This window comes from Schistocerca piceifrons, chromosome X (genome assembly GCF_021461385.2).
Source record: "Schistocerca piceifrons isolate TAMUIC-IGC-003096 chromosome X, iqSchPice1.1, whole genome shotgun sequence".
Lineage (NCBI taxonomy): Eukaryota > Metazoa > Arthropoda > Insecta > Orthoptera > Acrididae > Schistocerca > Schistocerca piceifrons.
In genome coordinates, this window is record NC_060149.1 from 213082139 (window position 1) to 213104532 (window position 22394).

The following is a 22394-nucleotide window of genomic DNA, read 5'->3' on the forward strand; positions in this document are numbered from 1 at the left end:
ACGTGAGCAATCACACTTAGTCGCCAAAGGGGACAGACATGGAGGAGGTCTAACTAGCACCAGAATATGGACGAGCAAAATTTAACATGCATCAAAATTGATCCTCAGTCAACATTTAAATGGTGGATACTCAAAATACAGAACATTATCTTCTTATCCGTTACAGTTGTGACTGCTCAGCTTTAAGCTCTGTTATTGTGCGCTGTTATTGTTTTTTTTCATATTTGATGATAATGTACTGTTAGATTGGTTTTGTTTACAGGAACATAGAAATCTCCTCTATCAACAACCATGGATGATCGAACAATAGACTTAATTTTCTCCGGGTCCCTTGAGAGTCTACCTCCTGTGAGTTCAAAAATTGTGAGGATATTCACAAGCTCCACGTTCACTGGTGAGCTACCATAATACAAATATTATCATTTAATTTAATTTACTCTTAAGTTTTTCTAAAGATAATCACATAATGGTTCTTATTTACAATATTACTGTATATGAACATATTTTATTCCTTATTCCTCCAATAGGAGAAACTCTGTGTTGAAATTTTATCGGTGAGGGATATATATATATATATATATATATATATATATATATATATATATATATATATATATATATCAGAACCACTGTTATTAGCCGGCCGGAGTGGCCGTGCGGTTCTAGGCGCTACAGTCTGGAACCGAGCGACCGCTACGGTCGCAGGTTCGAATCCTGTCTCGGGCATGGATGTGTGTGATGTCCTTAGGTTAGTTAGGTTTAATTAGTTCTAAGTTCTAGACGACTGATGACCTCAGAAGTTAAGTCGCATAGTGCTCAGAGCCAACCACTGTTATTATACACTAATAAACTCGGGCCCTTCCTTGAAATAGACGTTAAATGCACATGTCAGTGAGATAGATGAAACTAAGTCGAAATCTCAGTTATCAGAATCGATGAGCTGAAAAGTTAGTAATTCAAAGTAATCTAGTAACCACAAACACAGGGTTACAAAAAATTTTTTCTAAAAATTATTTACGTCTTTGAACATATTCTGAATATTTTTGCAGTCCTGATTTCGACAATGACATTCGTTTTTCTTCATGAGGTCATGTTTTTATGCTAACTTGATTTCTTAAAAGTGCGAACTTGTACGAAATAGATTGAATTTTTGTGACATGACCTGTATATTTTGTTAATATTTCTTCTCCAAATTTGATTTTTCACAGGAAAAAAATCTTTTTATAAATATAAAACACTATACGACAAAACACTATTAATTAAACAAATGTAATAGCATAAACAAGTTCGTGGTGCCCTCCATCGGTAATGCTGGAATTCAATATGGTGTTCGCCCACCCTTAGCCTTGATGACAGCTTCCACTCTCGCAGTCATACATCCAGTCAGGTGCTGGAAGGTTTCTTGGGGAATGGCAGCCCATTCTTCACGGACTGCTGCACTGAGGAGAGGTATCGGTGTCGGTCGGTGAGGCCTGGCACGAAGTCGGCGTTCCAAAACATCCCAAAGGTATTGTATAGGATTCAGGTCCGGACTCTGTACAGACCAGTCCATTACAGGGATGTTATTGTCGTGTAACCACTCCGCCACAGGCCGTGCATTATGAACAGGCACTCGATCGTGGTGAAAGATGCAATCGCCATCCCCGAATTTCTCTTCGACAGTGGGAAGAAAGAAGGTGCTTAAAACATCAATGTAGGCCTGCTGTGATAGTGCCACGCAAAACAACAAGGGGTGCAAACTCCCTCCATGAAAAACACGACCACACTATAACACCACCGCCTCCGAATTTTACTGTTGGCACTATACACGCTGGCAGATGATGTTCACCGGCCATTCGCCATACCCACACCCTGCCATCGGATCGCCCCATTGTGTACCGTGATTCGTCACTCCACACAACGTTTCTCCACTGTTCAGCCGTCCAATGTTTACGCTCTTTACACCAAGCGTGGCGTCGTTTCGCATTTATCTGCGTGATGTGTGGCTTATGAGCAGCCGCTCGACCATGAAATCCAAGTTTTCTCGCCTCCCGCCTAACTGTCATAGTACTTGCAGTGGATCCTGATACAGTTTGGAATTCCTGTGTGATGGTCTGGATAGATGTCTGTCTATTACATTTTATGACCGTAATCAACAGTCGGCGGACTATTTCACCCAACAGACGATGTCGGCCTGTACGCTTTTGTGCTGTTCGTGTCCCTTCACGTATCCACTTCAGTATCACATCGGAAACAGTGGACCTAGGGATGTTGAGGAGTGTGGAAATCTCGCGTACAAACGTATGACACAAGTGACACGCAATCACCTGACCACGCTCGGAGTCCGTGAGTTCCGCGGAGCGCCCCATTCTGCTCTCTCATCATGTCTAATGACTACTGAAGTCACTGATATGAAGTACCTGGCAGTAGGTGGCAGCACAATGCACCTAATATGAAAAACGTATGTTTTGGGTGTGACCGGATACCTTTGATCACGTAGTGTACGTGTCAATTGCATGAGAAGCCATCATTGTTCGAAATTCAGAGCTTGATTGTAAGTTTCCTGGAATATTCAGAATGTTCAGCAGCACGAATGTCTCTCATCGAAGTCAAACAGTAGTCTGCCATCATGACTGCATCCAAGCGTCCCTGATACCTGGTCTCCATCTCTTTCATCTACTCATGGAATCACTTGCCCTGCTCGTCGCTCACTTCTTCCAGATTCGCGGGAAATCGAACTATATGTAGAATAAGTATTGCATTTTAACACTCAAGTTGGGTTCAAAGAATCTGAAAGTGGTCAGCGTAGTAATAACACGTTCTACGTAGTTCATCGCGTTATTTCTGCCTAGAAAGTTCTTCACCACCATAAAAAATACCATCTACCCTTCTACTTTCAGTTTCTTCATAGTGTTTGCGAACATCCTATATCTTTACAGTACAACAATTTCTTCTCTTTTGGAAAAAAAATCGAGGAACTTTTTGTGTTCGTTGCGATGGAAAGTGATTCGAATACTGTGAGATAGGAAGTTTTTTCTTTCAATCTTATTGCCAACAATTCGGCGAAAGATTTTGACAAGAGATCGCCAACTAGACCACTGAGCTCCCGTTGAGGAAAAGGAATTGTGGCATCATTATTAACATCTAAATATTATTCTTCTCTTTCTTCAACACTAGCGGAGACTTCGTTACTAATGTCAGAAAGTGCTCCGGAGACCGGTATTGGAATTTCCTCGTGATGAGCAGGAGGACAATGTGCTGATACAAGATCAGGATACGTAGGCCGGTCCGGTCCTTTCTGTTAGTCCCAGGCACTTCAGCAGTGCAGGAGTTGCGGTCTATGGCATGGTTTGTCGGTCTCTCCAGACAGTGGGAATTCCAAATTTCAAGGAATTCTTCTTGCCGTAGGTCTACCGACGCCGATACTCGGTGAATGTGTTGCATTCTGTGTGTTGTGCCTGAGCTTTATCTTGGCCACCGACCTGCATAAATAAATAAGCCAGGTAACTACGCTTTATGGAACTTGTGACTGAATTCCTCTTAGCAACCAGGGTGTGTTCCCTGTAGACGTAGCGCAATATATCGGGATTGTTTTTGCACCGCCTTCTTGCTGAAATCATTTAATTGGCTTGTAAATAAAGAGTTTTAATATAAAACAATGTAAATTGTGAAATAATAAATTAGTATTTGCCCAGGTTTTCGCTATATGTGTCATAACACACGAAAATTCAATAACTCAAAAAGTTGATATGTTTGACCTAAAACAAAGTAATTTTTCAAATTAGTACATCACAATTACAAAAAAAATCAGTAAAAAAACTTAGACTATTTTTTCATTGCTACCCAGTGAAATATAGAGGAAGGAAGAGAGTAAGTTTAAGGCACTGCTGGACACGGAGTGGTTTTCAAGAGCTGGAGGTTTCGCACCATTTCACAGTTTTTGGTTTCCACCGTTGAGCTTCAAACACGTGAATTGAGCTGAGTGTCCGCTGTTCTCGTCAGTAGATTTTTATACATTTCATATATTTTAAAGATTACAGATCCGGATATTTAAATCTAATATCCTACCATATGAACTCATGGGAACAGAACTCCCGAATTTATAATACTTAATACTGTATAAAGCTGGATTGGTGGTTGATGGAATGAATGGAGACATTGTTATCAAAGAGGATGAAATAGTTGCAAGAATGTGGAATCGTCTAATGATCATGACTGATTTAAAACTAACAAGAATGGAGTTCGGTTTGGCGTGGAGATCGGGGAAAATTGTTCGATGACAGATAAGAAAACAATTTAAAAACAACGAAATCTGTACTTTTGTCTCTAATTACATCCATGAATAACTAAGTTTAAAAAATACATTTCTTTAAAATAGAAGAACCTCATAAATAGTATTTGTCGTTTCTGTTCAGAAAAAGATGGTTTCATCTGATTCAGAGGTGGACGAGTTGCGTCTGTTCCTAAAAATTTGTCCAATTTTAGAATTTTTTTTCAATCGGGACAGACGAGGTTGGAGTACTATAATACCAGGCAATATCCTTTGGCCCACTGGTATAGCTTTACTGTAGACAGTACCCTAACCAAGTAGTAGTTTAGACACAAAAGACTTTTCAACATTGTGACACACGAAATTTGTGGCGTCAACATTAGTCATTTACGGTCTCTGCATCATTCATTCCTGTACCACGAAATCTAGCCCAGAAATTCAGTAGCGTTTCTACTTTTTTGTCTTTACTATTTAAGAAGTGTTTCATTTTGTATTCAGCTAGAATCTGTGTTTCTTCGGTCTCCGAATTGCTAACTTCAAGAAGTGAGAATCACATAAAGCGGCCAATTTCGAAGCAGATCGTGATGCAGTTGAAATTAGACGCTTCTCAACATGTTCATTAATATACGCTAAATATTATTTTGTTGTTTCACTAGTCAAACTGTTATTTAAAGAGATTTCGTGAACTGATCTAATAACTTGCGTGCAGGTCACGTAGGCGACGTGTTAAAAATAATGGGAACTTTATTTATCTTCATCAATGTTATCTTCTTCAAAATAATACCCATTAGATATTATATTCTAATACCAGATCTTTTGCCAATTCCCAAAGCACTTTAGGAGTTCTATCTTTGGTACAGCTTTTAGCTTTCGCAGTGAAGACATGTCTCACAAATATGGTGTCTGGGGCAATCATTACTGTATTGTTTTTGGCGAAAAATTCGCGATCAATCATTGGAATGTGAGAAGATGCAGCATCGTGGAGCAAAAGCTACGAATTGTTTCGCCACAAATCCGGACGCTGTTTTCGGACTGCATCACGAGAACGACGCTGAACTTGTAAGTGGTATTGCTTACTGATAGTTTGACTTTGTGGCAGAAACTCGTGGTCCACTATGCCGTTAAAGTCGCAATACACAGTGAGCATAACCTCCACATGTGACCGGACTTGCCAAGTCTTTCCTGTCTTGGGGATCCAGAATGATTTCAGTAGGACGATGGATCACTGGTTTTCACGTTATATCTGCAAACCCATGTTTGATAATCTATTATGAGATGCTTCAGTATTTCTGAATCGTTGACTTCATCTATATAGTGACTCTTGAGCTCCTTGCATTCGCTTTTTTGTTCGAAATTTAGCAATTATAAAATTAGTTTTCCCGTCTCACTTCTCATACCCAAAATACCCGAAAAACATTTCGTGGCATGTGCCAGACGATGTACCAACATTACCATGGACTTCTCTGACCGTGGCTCGGCAATTGTTCACAATCATTTCCTTCAATTTTTCACGATTTCTTTAGTTGATGATATGGTGGGGCATCCAAGGCGCTCCTCATCTTCGTCTTCACAGACTTCTTTGAAACGCTTACACCACTCGTAAACCCTTATGTTATTCATAGCAGACTCATCAAATGCAATATTCAAGGTTTCTAAAACTTTACTCGAGCAATTTTTTTACAAAATAAATAATCACCGATACTACTTTAACACATATAAACACTTTGATAGCTGACCACAAACTACTAAGTACCCAATATGGATATCACTGTACAGACACATTTAAGACATGTATACCAACAGGACAACGAAAAAATCGTGTGAATCGTACTAATGCAACACGCGAAATTGAAAGTTTCTAGTTACTTTTTGACACAACGCGTGTTTTCCGTTCGTGAGTGCAGTAATCACTGTATGTGAAGAAGTGAGCAATATGTAATTTCAATGTGTTGATTCTGTTGAAGAAGTGGTAATGTCGCTTTTCCTCTAATATCTTTGAAATTCGATAACTTCTTGCTAGCAACATTGCTTTGCCTCATAAAAATTTTAAAAATGTGCTACTGCTACGCGAATGCCTTGCAAGCGGCGATGATACATTAAAATATATTTCATTTACTTGGAGTAAGTAATGATGTCGAGCCAGTTCAATAACATCTGAATTGTACTATTATTTTTCACGCCATGCAGCTGAGATTCTAGTTAAATTGAAAAGAACCTGGAAAGGACAGAAGTGAGAGCACATTAACTTTGAGAAATTGAAAGACAAAGGCAGTTGTGAAAAATTAGAGAATGCATGTTGTGAAATCATGATGCAAGGACACAAAACGGAATGCACAAAAGGAAGATGGGATCGTTTTAAAAATGGAATCAAAAAGGTAGCTAAGGAAACGCTTGGAAGTCAAAGAGAGGAAAAAAGTAAATAAAGAATGGGTAACACCATATATGATAACCAAGATGGATGACCGCTGGAAATGGAAAACTGTAAACAAAGAAGAAGGGAAGGGCAACTACAGGAGGTTAAATAATGAATTAAGAAGGGAGACAGAAAAGCAATGGAGAAATGGCTGACAGAAAAGTGTGACAAATAGAGAAATTAGAGAAAGAAGGAAAATATGATTTGATGTACAAAGAAGCAATGGATTTGACATTGAGGGAAAAGAGAAACAACAATGGACTAAAGGAAGTAGAGGCAGCAGCCGGTAAAATGGTGAGTGAACCCCAAGAAATAATGAGAAGATGGGAAGAATATATAGAATGGCTATACGCTACAGACAGCCGACCAAGTGAACAAGAGCTTGGGATAGAAGAAGCAGATAAAGTTTCAGATGAGGACAAAGGAAATACAATACTGACTAGTGAGATTGAAGCATCTATGAAGGAGATGAAAAATGGAAAGGCAATGGGAATTGATGAGATTCCTGCGGAACCGCTGAAGCCATAGGAGAAAGAAGGGAAAATGGAGTTGATTGAATTGTGTAATCAAACATACATGACAGGAAAATGGCCAAACGGCTTTACAGAAAGTATCTTAATACCTATACAAAAGAAAAGAACAGCAAAAAGTGTGAGGAACATAGAACAGTGAGCCTGATATCGCATGCAGCCGAAGTCTTGGTGAGGACGCTCAACAGAAGGCTATATGGAAAGCTGAACTGCGTAATAGGATATGAACAATTTGCTTTCAGGCAAGGAGTGGGAACTAGAGATACCATTGGGCTACTAAGTGATAGGGGAGAGGTACATGGAGAAGAAAAGGAAGGTATATGTTGTGTTCCTTGATCTTGAGAAGGCTTCTGACTGTGTCAGATGGGACAAACTGATGGAAATCCTAAGGAAACATGGAGTTGACAGGAGGGATAAACGGCTAATTAGAAATTTATATTTGAACCAGAGAGCAAGAGTAAGAATAGGAGGTGTGATGAGTGAAGAAACTGGACTGGGAAGAGGTGCAAGACAAGGTTGTTGTTTATCACCAACACTATTCAGTTTCTATTTCGAAGAAATTATTAATGAAAGTTTTGATGGAAGAAGAGCAGTTTGTATAGGGGGTCTGAGAATGGAGTGTGTAAGATTTGCAGACGACATGGTTGTGATGGCAAAGAGTGCAAGAGAGATGGAACAAACGTTAGATGCTCTAAACACAAAATTAGAAGAATATGGAACGAAGATTAATAAGAAGAAAACGAAAAGCATGGTAACTGGAGAAAAGGGGAGAAAATAGGGGGAGAGGAAATTGAGCAAGTGAATAACTTCAATTACTTGGGAAGTGTAATAATGGATGATATGTATTGCTTAGCAGAAATTAGGACAAGAATTGCAATGGCAAAAGAAGGATTCAAGAGGAAACAGAAATTACTTTGCGGACCACTAATCAAAGATCTGAGGAAGAGACTTGCCAAATGTTACAACTGGAGCGTTGCACTGTGTGGTGCGGAGGCCTGGACACTGAGAAAGGAAGATGAAAGAAGATCTGAGGCACTAGAGATGTGGATATGGAGAAGAATGGAAAAAGTGAAATGGGAAGACCGAGTAAGGAATGAAGAAGTATTAAGAAGAGTTGGGGAAGAAAGAAACATTTTGAAAGTCATCAGAAAGATAAAACGGAACTGGATTGGAAGTTTTTTGAGGAGGGACTGTTTATTGAAGGAAGGAATAGAAGGAACGGTAGAGGGAAAAAGGGGAAGAGGAAGAAGAAGATATCAAATGCTGGACAATATCAAAGGAGACAAATATTCAGAAATGAAAAGACTGGCTATGGACATACAAAAGTGGAAGAGGCTTAGCCCATGACAAGACCCGCCGCAAGGCAGAATACCATACTACTATTAGTATGTGAGCTACATATGAATAATGCAAGATGGACAGATGTTTGTGACGGTGGTAATTTACACTACCGAAAATACTTGTTCACCTTCACCACATTCTTTGTTCAATTTCATGTACCGCATTGTGCGCCTTGTGAATTTTTTGAAGAACACATCATTCAAAATATGTAGCAGTAGTGAGTCCTTTACATAATGTATCGCTACGGAGACGACTGGAAAACTATGCATTTTTGCTTAGGTCACTATTTTAGGCTCCAACAAATGCTGCACGAGCAAAATGTCCAACGAAAATATCTATTAGTTGCACATTAAGCGGAGATTGAAATGGTGGTTCGCCTTATGCATACGTTTGTAATAATACAGTTTCTTTTTCTAATTTAAGGCATACCAGATCTGCATGGATACGTTGTGTTTCAAAAATTCACATCTGAAACAGCAAGGCCAGTGTTGTGCATAGCGAGAAATAGGTGCATCTACAAACTTCTGAAATACACCATTGTTTGCAAGAATGATCTTTCGCGCGGTAGAAATAATGAAGCTCGTCAAGCTGTCGAAGGTTCTCTTTTCTTCAATGCATTCCTTGTCGTAATTTATGGCCTCCTGATTGTATTTCACCTCATTATTATAGTAATCTTTACACTGAGGTGACAACAGTCACAGTGTAGCAATATGCGCTTATGCAGATGGCAGCAGTATCGCGTACACGAGGTGTAAAAGGGCAAGGCATTATCGGAGCTGCGATTTGTACTCAGTGTCCATGTGAAAAGGTTTCCAACTTCATTACGGCCGCACGACGGAAATTAATACACTTCGAACGCGGAATGGTAGTTGGAACTATACGAATGGGACGCTCCATTTAGGAAATCGTTCGGGAATTTTGTATTCAGAGATCAACAGTGTCAAGAGTGTGCCGAGAATACCAAATTTCACGCATTGTCTCCCACCACAGACAACACAGTGGCCGACGGCTTTCACTTAACTACCGAGAACAGCGGCGTTTGCGTAGAGCTGTCAATGCTAACAGACAAACGACGCTGCGTGAAATAACCGCAGAAATCAATGTGAGACGCACGGCGAACATATCCGTTAGGACAGTGCGGCGAAATGTGGCGTTAATGGGCTATGGCAGCAGACGACCGACGCGAGTGGCTTTGCTAACAGCACGACATAGCGTGCAGCGCCTCTCTTGGGCTCGTGACCATATCAGTTGGACCCTAGACGATTGGAAAACCCTGGCCTTGTCAGATGAGTCCCGATTTCTGTTGTTAAAAGCTGATGGCAGGGTTCTAGTGTGGCACAGAGCCCACAAAGACATGGAACCAAGTTGTTAACAAGACATTGTACAAGCTGCTGTGGCTCCATAATGGTATGGGACGTGTTTACATGGAATGGACTGGGTCCTCTGGCCCAAATGAACCGATCATTAACTAGAAATGGTTATGTTCGGCTACTTGGAGACCATTTGCAGCCATTTATGGACTTCATGTTTCCAACCAACGATTGAATTTTTATGGATGACGATGCACCACGTCTCCAGCCCACAATTGTTCGCTATTGGTTTGAAGAAAAGTCTTGACAATTCAAGTGAATGATTTGGCCATCCAAATCGCCCAATATGAATCCCATAGAACATTTACGTGACATAATCGAGAGGTCAGTTCGTGCACAAAATGCTACACCGGCGACACTTTCGCAACTATGGACGGCTATAGTGGCAGCATGGCTCAGTATTTCTGCAGTGAATTTCCAGCGCCTTGTTGAGTCCATGCCATGTCGATGCTGCACTATGCCGGACAATAGGAGGTCCGGCACGATATTAAGAGGTATCCCATAACTTTGTCACCTTAAATGGTCTTAGAGATTAGATGTTCCTCCACTTGCAACGTTGGAACTTTCAAAATGGTTCAAATGGCTCTGAGCACTATGGGACTTAACGTTGGAACTTTCACATGTTATCTAATGTCAGTTCTCCGTTCTTTCAAAAAACAGATTATACGTTCTCACAAATCCAAAACTAATTTATTTTATGATTAGAATGTCATCACACTATTACATAAATCATATTTGACTTAAAGAAGCAATTTTCGGTTGGCCTAAATATGGATACTGGAAAGAAATCGGTCACCAAGTACAAGTAAAAAGCAACCTGGGCTATTTTAGGGTCTGGAAACGTAATTCAGTAAAGCCTTTGAAGACAGAGCAAATATGTGAGCTTGAAGTCCCACCGACGACGACTTTCTTAAGATGGAGCACAGGCTTAAAAGGGGAGGCCAAGGCGTTGGGATCGCGGATTTACTTCAAACTTTGTACACTTTTAGTAGGCTATTAAAACAACGTACTGTGCAAGTTGTAAGGTGACTACTCTGGCAATTCCGAGAAAATCGCAAGAGAAGTTTTACGCGCCTGATGTATCTGTGCGAAGGTGCAGGCATGGAAAACCCAAGTCAAAGTTTGGTAGATAATGGTGCGAATGATGTTATTCAGTAATGTAGTAAGCTACAATGTGCCAGACCACAAGAGCAATGTACAACTACTCGTCGGATGTGCTCTCGGCATCACACGATGCAGGATGGTTTTTGTCATTCAGACCCGAAAACATAAATTGAAACGGTATCTACTACAGCGAATGAATGCAGTTTTCCGTATTTATAGGGAATATTTAGAGTTTCTAAGGAAAAACACATATCGGCGATATTTTGAAAAATTTCTCTTTCTTCCGATAATATAGATTAAAAAATAAGTTTGAGCCAGAGACGAACCGTCACCTCATACACGTTAAGTTCATGAAGCTCGAATGCAGACCACCTTTTTTTTATTGTTGTTCCCATTTTGTTCGTTGCATTTATTCGGTGCGGATGTCCCATGACACCCGTTCGAGTTCAGTGCTGAGCTGTTAATTCAGTTTTTTATTAAAATGTGTGTTCAAATGTGTGTGAAATCTTATGGGACTTAACTGCTAAGGTCATCAGTCCCTAAGCGTACACACTATTTAACCTAAATTATCCGAAGGACAAACACACACAGCCATGCCCGAGGCACGATTCGAACCTGCAACCGTAGCCGTCGCGCGGTTCCAGACTGTAGCGCCTAGAACCGCTCGGCCACTCCGGCCGGCGGACGATGAGAAAGTTTCCGATCGAAGGCCGTACAGCCACGCGGAGTGTGTAAGTCTAGGAACCGATGACCTAAGCAGTTTGGTCCCTTAGGAATTCACTCACACACACACACACACACACACACACACACACACACACGCTGTCTAAGGCCGTACAGTCCAGAATCGGTATGTCAATGAGGCAGAAACGCCGTTAATTATTCCACCGGCACACCAGGTTGAACATACCCGTTGGGTATAACACTGTGTCCTGCTGCGTGAAGAAGTTCGTAACTGCCAGTTGCACAGCCTCGTCTGACTGGAATCGTCGACGCTTCAAGGCCTTTTTTAAGGGATCTATACGTGATAATCGCATGAGGAGAGATCAGGACTATAGGGCGGGTACTCGAGTGTCTCCCACTGGAGTTGGAGTAACTTATGTGTACTATATTTGCGGTAAGGAGACGTGCGTTATAATGAAGCAGCAACACGACACTTGAGGTAGCTTCTAACCCTCCTAGCGGATAATAACTAATGTGAGGGCTTGAAAAACTACAGACTTAAAAGCGCCAACGTTGGTATTTTGCAGAACTGTGAAATATATTTGATGCTCACTTATGATATGTTTCTTCGAGAACGAAAAACTTCTCAGTAGGAAGCAACATGAATTTCTAAAGTTGCAATTGTGTGAAACTGTGTATGCTCTATTCATTTCCAGGATTCAGTACTTTGTAGACAACGGTCCTCAAGCTCATTCCAAGTTTCTTCACCTTCTGTGTGTCTTTCATGTAGTTAGAGTTTGTCACTTTATAAACGAAATATGAACTTTCAGAAAATCGGTCTCGGTAAGTGACTGCAATAACAACTTCCTTAGCAGGCAGAACTCAAGATGTTGACCTCAAGAAGGAGAAGTCGACAAAAAGTAAAGTAACGACTGGTGTACCTCAGGAAATTTGTTAGGACCGTACAGAAATGACGAAATATGAGGGTAATCCCAAAAGAAAGGTCTCCTATTTTTTTTATAAGTACATAGACCTGTTTATTTCTGCAATGGTTTAAATCAGTTTACAGCTTGAACATTTATATGTTCTTCGACGTAATCACCATTTCTGTCGATGCATTTTTGTAGACGCTGCAGCAGTTTTTGTATGCCCATGTTATACCAGCTCGCCGCCATGCTGCGTAGGATGCCGCCACTGGCGTGATTGTTACTTGGTCTCAGGTGTAAAGGTTTCGTCACCCATGACAATTGAATCCAGAAAATTGTCCTGTTCGGCTGCAAGGCGGTGAAGAAATGGGCGAGAAGCATCAACTCGTTGCCGAATGTGGTCCTCAGTCAGCATGCGTGGCACCCATCTTGCGCACACCTTCCGGTAGTTCAATGTTTCCGTTAAAATTCTGTGAGCGGTGCTTCGGGAAACCTCAGGAACCAACGTGTAGAGATCATCCACGGTGATCTGCCGATCTTCACGCATGCTTCGCTCAACCTTCAATACCGTCTCCTCAGAAATTGACGGTCTCCCTCTCCTTTGTTCGTCGAGAATTTCGGTCCGACCAGCTGCAAACTCTGTACACCACTTACGAACATTTTTGACATCCATGCACGACTCACCATACACTTCCGTCAATTGGCGATGGATTTCAATCGGCGCAGTGCCCTTTGCGTTCAAAAACCGAATAACTGCACGCAATTCGCACTTGGCGGTAACATCTAACGGGAGCTCCATTCTCAACGGCTGCCAGGCCAAGACTGAGCGGCTCAGCGCAGCGTGCGCATGTTTACACACAGCGCGTGAAGCTCTCTTCATAACAGTATGACCAACTGCCACACAAACAGAGTTCTGTACTTATAAAAAATAGGAGACCTTACTTTTGGGATTACCCTTTTATATATCACAGAAAAACTCAGTCACGATGGCCAGATGGTGGTTTGCACCCCTTTGCTTCTGAATGCGAATCCATTACCTTAGCCATTACGCTGCCTCGTTTGGCTGTAACATGCTCTCTTAAACCTATGTGGGATAGCGCGTTTGGAGGCATCTACAAATTTCAGTTGTAGATACTCCTTCCAAGTCAGCACTGTCAGTTGACCGAATCTATTCTGCCACAGCAACAACATGCAATGTCCCTCCCAGTCTAAAGTAAAAGTGTATGCAGCCTAGCGCTGACGAAGTCAACGTATTTCCGGGAGAAGAAATCTTTTCCAGCGCCAACTGATGTTTCAGCTATTCTTGCATTTTACACTGAGGAGACAAAAGTCACGGGATACCTCGTAATATCGTGTCGGATATCCTTTTGCCCGGCATACTGCAGCAACTCAGCGTGGCATGGACTCAACAAGTCCTTGAAAGTCCCCTGAAGAAATAATGAGCCATGCTGCCACTTTAGCCGTCCATAGTTGCGAAAGCGCCGCCGGTGAAGCATTATGTGCACCAACTGACGTCTCGATTATGTCCAATAAATGTATGTCGGACGATCTGGGTGGCCAAATCATTCGCTTGAATTGTCCAGATTGTTCTTCAAACCAATCGCGAACAGCTGTGGCTCGATAACCCAGCGAATCGTTGTTTGGCAAGATGAAGAGCATGAATGGCTGCAAATGGTCTCCAAGTAGCCGAACATAACCATTTCTAGTAAATGATCGGTTCAGTTGGGCCACATGACCCAGTCCATTCCATGCAGACACACCCCACACCATTATGGAGCCACCACCAGCTTGCGTAGTGCCTTGTTGCCAATATGGTTCCATGGCTTCGGTGGGGGAGGGGTCTGCGCCACACTCGAACCCTACCATCAGCTTGTACCAAATGAAATCGGGACTCACCCGACGAGTCGTCTAGGGTCCAACTGATAAGGTCACGAACCGAAGAGAGGCGCTGCAGCCGATGTCGTGCTGTTAGCAAAGGCACTCGCGTCGATCGTCTGCTGCCATAGCCCATTAACGGCAACTTCTCGCCGCATTGTACTAACGGATACGTACGTCGTACGTCCTACACTGATTTCCACGGTTATTTCACGCAGTGTTGTTTGTCTGTCAGCACTGACAGCTCTACGCACAACCCATTGTTCTCAGTAGTTGAGTGAAGGCCATCATCCACCGTGTTGTCTGTGGTGAGAAGCAATGCCTGAAATTTAGTATCCTCGGCACACTCTTGACTCTGTGGATTTCGGAATATTAAATCCCCTAACTGTTTCCGAACTGGAACGTCTCATGCATCTAGCTCCAATTACGATTCCGCATTCGAAGTCTGTTAATTCCCGTTGCGCGGCCGTAATCACGCCGGACATCATTTCACATGGATCACCTGAGTACAAATGCCAGCGCACTGCCCTTTTATACCTTGTGTTTGCGATACTTTCGCCTTCTGTATATGTGCATGTCGCTATTCCATGGCATTTGTCACCTCTTTGTTCGTTACAATTTATAGGATATTTCTGTAACATTAACGTCGCTTTATTTATTTATTGATTGATTTAGTAGGATTTCAATAGTTTTTATTTTCAGATACTTAAGATAAATAAAGACGCTAAGAACGTCCTTTCCTCTTACAGATACAACTATGGAGCGAAACACTCTTATGGCTCAGTGTTATCCGCGACTGAAAGACTATTGTCGAGAGAAACACGGACTGGAATTTCAGGTAACAAAGCAATCATATCAGAAAATATAGTATTTCAACTTTCTCATGGAACAAATTTTAGAAAAAGTGATTTGTCGAAGTTGTCATCAATAGTAAAAAGAACGATTTCCTGTTACAGTGAAATTTCTTTCTACTGGTTAAATATCGTGCAGCTACTAAGACTGAGTAGTTTCGCTCAAATAATGAAAGTTAATGCTTTCTACAAGAAAGCATTGCGTAATGAGTTTGATAATTTACTTGCTCGTGTAAATCTTGTTACTACAGGTGGTAGACATGCGATGGGGAGTCCGAGACGAAGCCACCGACGATCACATGACAACCGAGTTGTGCATGAAAGAGATTGAAAACTGCCAGAGACTTTCCATGGGTCCAAATTTTGTGGTAAGATTTCATTTTCCGAATAACTCAGATACACAGTACTGTGACGAAAGTGTTACAGCAGATCTTTTGAAACTGTCGAATGGATTTTACTATGTTAAAGGTTTTGTGTATAATAATCGGTGAAATTGTCTTTTCTACACCTTTAAATCTTACTCACATCCGTACCTTCGTTTACTATTTTCTCAATTCGCCGTTGAAGCCCTTAAAACAAATATGCGTTCTTTCACTGAGGATGACGGCCCAAATCCGTCTCAAGCTATGCAGATTTAAATTTTCCGTGATTTCCGTAAATCACTACAAGCAAATTACAGGAAGATTCTTTGAAAGGGCATGGTGAGTTTTCTTCTCCATCCTTGAAATAGTCGGAGCTCGTGAGTAGTGGGGCAGTGTATGTTCTGGACGAAAACGCTGTCGCAGCATCCAGCAGTACTGTTTTATTTGCAGTGTCATATTACAGCTGAGAGGATTACACATCTTGTATTTCGCTGACAGCAGCATCAGCACTTCCTTAGAGAGGAGAGAGAAGGGAGGGGAGCGCACCCATCCCCATGACACCCAAAATTTTGTCAACTATGTTTACTTTACTGACTAGGTGGCTACACTGTAAAATTGTGGATAGTTCTTTCTTTGAACCACAAGCAGTGCTCACTGACACCAACAGATGGCTCCACTGTTAAAAATGCAACAGAATGGTTAATTAATTATTTTAAATATCTAAGATGTTGAAACATTCCAAAAGTCTGCAAAATATGGCGACAATGCAAAAGTGCGATGTTTACACCAGTTCTGCTGAGGCACATGCATGAAAAAACACTGTACAACTCAAATCAATTAATGTGATGTCACAATATTGCGAAAATGCAACTGAAGTGCAAAACAAAATGAAAGTTAATTTTCACATATACACATATTCACTAAATTAGTGCTCAAAATTCTAATGTATATACTCCAATGCTAGTTTTTCATGTCTGTCAATAGCTCACATTTCAATAGCCAGGCCTAAGAATTCAATGTCATATATCTAACTTGACCCAGCTTATAACTGCAGAAAAATACATGTTAGCTAAAATAAGACACTAAGCACATAAGCATGCAAGCAAATAGAGCGTCTGAATGTTAATAACTAGGCCTACTCTTGAAGAACTCACAACACTTCCTCACATTAAATATTTCCACATTAAAATCTCTGTCACGCACCACTTTAGAAGGGACATAGCTAAGGCATCATGTTATTCACTAGAAAAAATATAAATAATGCTACTGATTAACAATTATTGCTGTTATTACAAATGACACAGGTGAAGATTATGTACAATAACACCAGACTGAAGTCAGAACTATGGTGGCAAGGCTCTCTAAAAGCATTAGACATTACTTTATATATACTTGAATATTTCTGGTATCTCAACTGCAGATATTTCAGCGCTCATTAAACTTTAGGACTCTGTATCTCAGAATGAGCAACAATGGACTTGTACCACTATTGAAATAAGCCCTTCATATATGAGCTCGCGTACAGAAAAGAAAGACTATTATTGTGCTTTAAACACATACATATTAATTCACAAACTGTGGAAATTACATTTTGCAAAGAGAGAAATTCACTATTTGCTGCTAATGTCTTAATTACATTGAATAATTACTGTACTTGTAGCTGCTATACGCTCCCAAAATGCAACACATGAGGAAATGGAGACCGTCCATTTACCACAGGTAGTAATGTGCCAACATGGATGAATTATTGCACCCAGCTCGTCCTGCAGGCCAATTTAACACAGACAAGTACCCTCAATCATGTGCTGTTCGGATGACACTGCTTTCTTCGGAATATCTGCCTCTAGTTTAATATTTGACACATTATTTGCTGTAATTACCGCATTTTTCGTTTGACAGACAGTTTCCACAAATTCAGTGCCATTTGCACGAATCAGAAACATACATTTGGAGAACCACAGAGCGAGTGCTTTCTGTGGATAATCCTTCTCATACCAATACTTCAAACCACCACCACAATGAAAACACGCTGTTTCATCACCAGTACCGTTGTAAAAGTACTCCGCTTTACTGTTTCTGGTCACTGACTAGTGGAAAGAGGCTACTCATCGAACGATGTTACCCTAGCTTCCTGCGTGCTGTATTCAGACCACACTGGTCCAGGCGAGATTTTAGCTGAACTGTATTCAGGCATTGGTTCTGGAAAGGAATTTGGAGTATTTCCATTCTGCGTAGGTCTAAATGGTTCAAATGGCTCTGAGCACTATGGGACTTAACTACTGAGGTCATCAATCCCCTAGAACTTAGAACTACTTAAACCTAACTAACCTAAGGACATCACACACATCCATGCCCGAGGCAGGATTCGAACCTGCGACCGTAGCAGTCGCGCGGCTCCAGACTCTAACGCCTAGAATCGGTCGGCCACTCCGGCCGGCTGCGTAGGTCTAGGTCCAGCTTCTATAGATAAGTAGGGTGTCCCACAGAACTCTGCCATCTCATGTAATTCCGACATGCAACAAAACGTAAAAATTCAATTGGCCAAGCCTATTTCAGCGACTCACACATTAGGCAGGAATGCATCACCATTTTCAACACAAAGCCAAGTTTTTTTCTTAAATGGCACGTGTATTTTTTTTTTCTAGAGAAACGAAAACTTGAGGTACAGTTAGTGATGGCAGACTTGGTTACGCTGTTCTAAACCTCATTCATTCTGAAATATCAGACTTTAATGGGAATATTGCCGCGATTTCTGCTGTAATGCGCGGGGCAAGAGGTGCCTGCACCATCCTGTGGTGTGCTGTCAGGGGCTCACATGTTGGGCAGGAATGCAAACTCCATAAAACTAAACACATATCACTTTCAGCATAATGTTATGTTTATTTAAATGAGACATGTTTGTTTTTTGCTACAGAACTGAAATGTAGAGGTTCATTGATGATACGACGTGATTTCAGTGCCCTAAACACAATTAGGCCTATTAGTGGCATATAGCCTACAGAAACTTCATGTTCGGACATGACATCGAGCACAGAAAACGCACTCACAACTAACCAGTAACGTCACATCTGATGAACCTGCATCACTCAAGAGGTGTTCGAAGTGTCCACCGTTTGTATCAATACACTTGTGTAGATGGTGAACAAGTGAGCGTTACACGGACTGTAGTGTTTCCACAGATATTGCCGCACACACAGCAGTAATACTTTGTTACATATCCTCTGGCATCGTTGATGGTTCGTGGTACACACACTCTTTCAATGTACCCAAGAGACAGAAATCTAACGGCGTCAAGTCGGGTTACAGGATGGCCAGCTCACAGGATCTCCTCGTCCTATCCACCTATTTGGAAACAATGCATCCACAACTTCTCTGGAAACACGTGCATAGTGTGAGGGGGCATCCATCATGCTGGAACCACATTGACAGTCGCGTTTCCAATCCCCTGTCCTCAACGAGAAAGGGTAGAGTGTTTTCAGAAACGATGCATCTCACTATTCAGTTAATGTTTTCTCATAAAAATAGGGACCTACAACACGAGTACCAATGATGCCGGACCGGACATTGACAGCCCATTGAGCATGATGAGCAACAACGTGAAACCAATGGGTATTTTGCATGGACTAGTAGTGTATGTTCTGTAGATTCACATGGCCATGATTTGTGAACAAAGCTTCATCCATAAACAACATATCACGTAAGAAGTCAGGATTACCTTGCAATGGCTGAAGTGCAAAACGACAGAATTCAGTGTGGACTTCAAAGACATTCCTGCACAGTTCTTGGCGGTGTGAGATACGATACGGATGAAACGTATGCCCATGTAAAATTCTCGACACACTACTTCAGCTTATTCCAGAACCACGTGCAGTCTGTCGTACACTCACCTCAGGACTGTGCACTACAGCAGGCAGGGCAGCAATCTCGTTGTCATTGTTAGTGTGTTTGTACGTTGATGATCTCTGGTGCCCAGCTGCCTGTTTCCATGAGACTTGTGCAGATGCTGGAAATGGTATGATGCGAAGGAGTAGCGTTCAGCCTAAGTTGCTACACATGTGTCTGCTCTTGTGTGACATTCGCCGTAAATTACCATAGAGTAAATATCTCTGGAGTGAGCATTCACATGCGCAGAACAGATTTTGTGTTGTCAACATACATTGCCGGCCTGGTCACGTGTTCTCGGGACGTCGTGTGTTTGTCCGTATGTTTAGAATGTCACTACATCCCTAGTACAGACAGATTCTTTTCGTAAGTGTCGTGGATTATATATATATATATATATATATATATATATATATATATATATATATATATATATATATATATTGCGCTGACATTTTAACAGTATCCATTTGATACCGGGAATAAACCAGCAACGTAACTTTTAAGGGCAAGTGATATTACATCCTGTTTCTTTGCGATGGGTGTCACAGTTCAGATGTCCTCGATTTTTGATAGCTTTCGGTGTGATACGGCACTTTATAGTATTACAGAGCCTGACGTACATTTTTGCAGTGATAGTCTTGCAAAACGACTTGACAGTATGCTAGTACTTTTGCAAGTGTCCGAAAAACACGGAATTTGCCACACATTAGCGATTATATCCCTGCTAATTCGTCCTTTTTTTCTGTTATTTCTGCGTATTTATTTTCTCGTTTTTGCTACCTAAGGCACAATTTTTCTTACTGGTGACACTTTGAAGTATTTATTTAACGCATTTTACGTACTTGCTCCCAGTTTATTAAATAAATAGTAGACCGAGTAATCTATATACATAATCGATAAGTCACTGATAAATGCATGGAGGATAGTATTTGCTGAAACAACTAACCATTTCCTTCCTGTTCCACTAGCAAATTTACGAGAGGAATCGATTACTTGTAAGCTTTTGTACGAGCCGTAATATCTATTATATAGTCATAAAATCGTAGAAAAATAGGTCTACAGAATCAAGCCTTAATTATAATGCGTCTCGAAATTTTTAAACATATACAGTTTCTCTTACTAATATGATAACTATAATTAGCCGGTCGAAGTGGCCGTGCGGTTAAAGGCGCTGCAGTCTGGAACCGCAAGACCGCTACGGTCGCAGGTTCGAATCCTGCCTCGGGCATGGATGTTTGTGATGTCCTTAGGTTAGTTAGGTTTAACTAGTTCTAGGTTCTAGGGGATTAATGACCTCAGCAGTTGAGTCCCATAGTGCTCAGAGCCATTTGAACCATTTGATAACTATAATTAGAGCTACATGGTATGTACCCATGAAAAGTTACTATCCCTCCATATATTTTTCTTTGCATCCGTAGCAACAACAGTAATTCACCATCGCTATTACAATATCAACAAACGGTGAAAAACAACAAAAACTCTTGATATTATAAACTTCAAACGCTGCAGAAAGCACACACGCACAGCGAAGTCCCGAAAACACGTGACAATCCTGGTTTAATGTTGACAACATGCGCAGAACGCAATGCTCGCTCCAGAGATATTTACTCTATGTAAATTACCATAATACACTCCTGGAAATTGAAATAAGAACACCGTGAATTCATTGTCCCAGGAAGGGGAAACTTTATTGACACATTCCTGGGGTCAGATACATCACATGATCACACTGACAGAACCACAGGCACATAGACACAGGTAACAGAGCATGCACAATGTCGGCACTAGTACAGTGTATATCCACCTTTCGCAGCAATGCAGGCTGCTATTCTCCCATGGAGACGATCGTAGAGATGCTGGATGTAGTCCTGTGGAACGGCTTGCCATGCCATTTCCACCTGGCGCCTCAGTTGGACCAGCGTTCGTGCTGGACGTGCAGACCGCGTGAGACGACGCTTCATCCAATCCCAAACATGCTCAATGGGGGACAGATCCGGTGATCTTGCTGGCCAGGGTAGTTGACTTACACCTTCTAGAGCACGTTGGGTGGCACGGGATACATGCGGACGTGCATTGTCCTGTTGGAACAGCAAGTTCCCTTGCCGGTCTAGGAATGGTAGAACGATGGGTTCGATGACGGTTTGGATGTACCGTGCACTATTCAGTGTCCCCTCGACGATCACCAGTGGTGTACGGCCAGTGTAGGAGATCGCTCCCCACACCATGATGCCGGGTGTTGGCCCTGTGTGCCTCGGTCGTATGCAGTCCTGATTGTGGCGCTCACCTGCACGGCGCCAAACACGCATACGACCATCATTGGCACCAAGGCAGAAGCGACTCTCATCGCTGAAGACGACACGTCTCCATTCGTCCCTCCATTCACGCCTGTCGCGACACCACTGGAGGCGGGCTGCACGATGTTGGGGCGTGAGCGGAAGACGGCCTAACGGTGTGCGGGACCGTAGCCCAGCTTCATGGAGACGGTTGCGAATGGTCCTCGCCGATACCCCAGGAGCAACAGTGTCCCTAATTTGCTGGGAAGTGGCGGTGCGGTCCCCTACGGCACTGCGTAGGATCCTACGGTCTTGGCGTGCATCCGTGCGTCGCTGCGGTCCGGTCCCAGGTCGGCGGGCACGTGTACCTTCCGCCGACCACTGGCGACAACATCGATGTACTGTGGAGACCTCACGCCCCACGTGTTGAGCAATTCGGCGGTACGTCCACCCGGCCTCCCGCATGCCCACTATACGCCCTTGCTCAAAGTCCGTCAACTGCACATACGGTTCACGTCCACGCTGTCGCGGCATGCTACCAGTGTTAAAGAC

The 22394-nt window shown here is 42.1% G+C and overlaps 1 protein-coding gene across 1 annotated transcript in view; it reads left to right on the forward strand.

Moving 5' to 3' along the window:
* Window positions 1-291: 291 nt before the first annotated feature.
* The window catches only part of LOC124722253 (NACHT and WD repeat domain-containing protein 2), a 312786-nt gene continuing 290683 nt past the window's right edge, over window positions 292-22394 (forward strand). The window contains exons 1-3 of the mRNA XM_047247442.1: window positions 292-394; window positions 15221-15309; window positions 15574-15690. Coding sequence (XP_047103398.1) covers window positions 292-394; window positions 15221-15309; window positions 15574-15690 — 309 coding nt within the window. The remainder of the gene's footprint in view (window positions 395-15220; window positions 15310-15573; window positions 15691-22394) is intronic.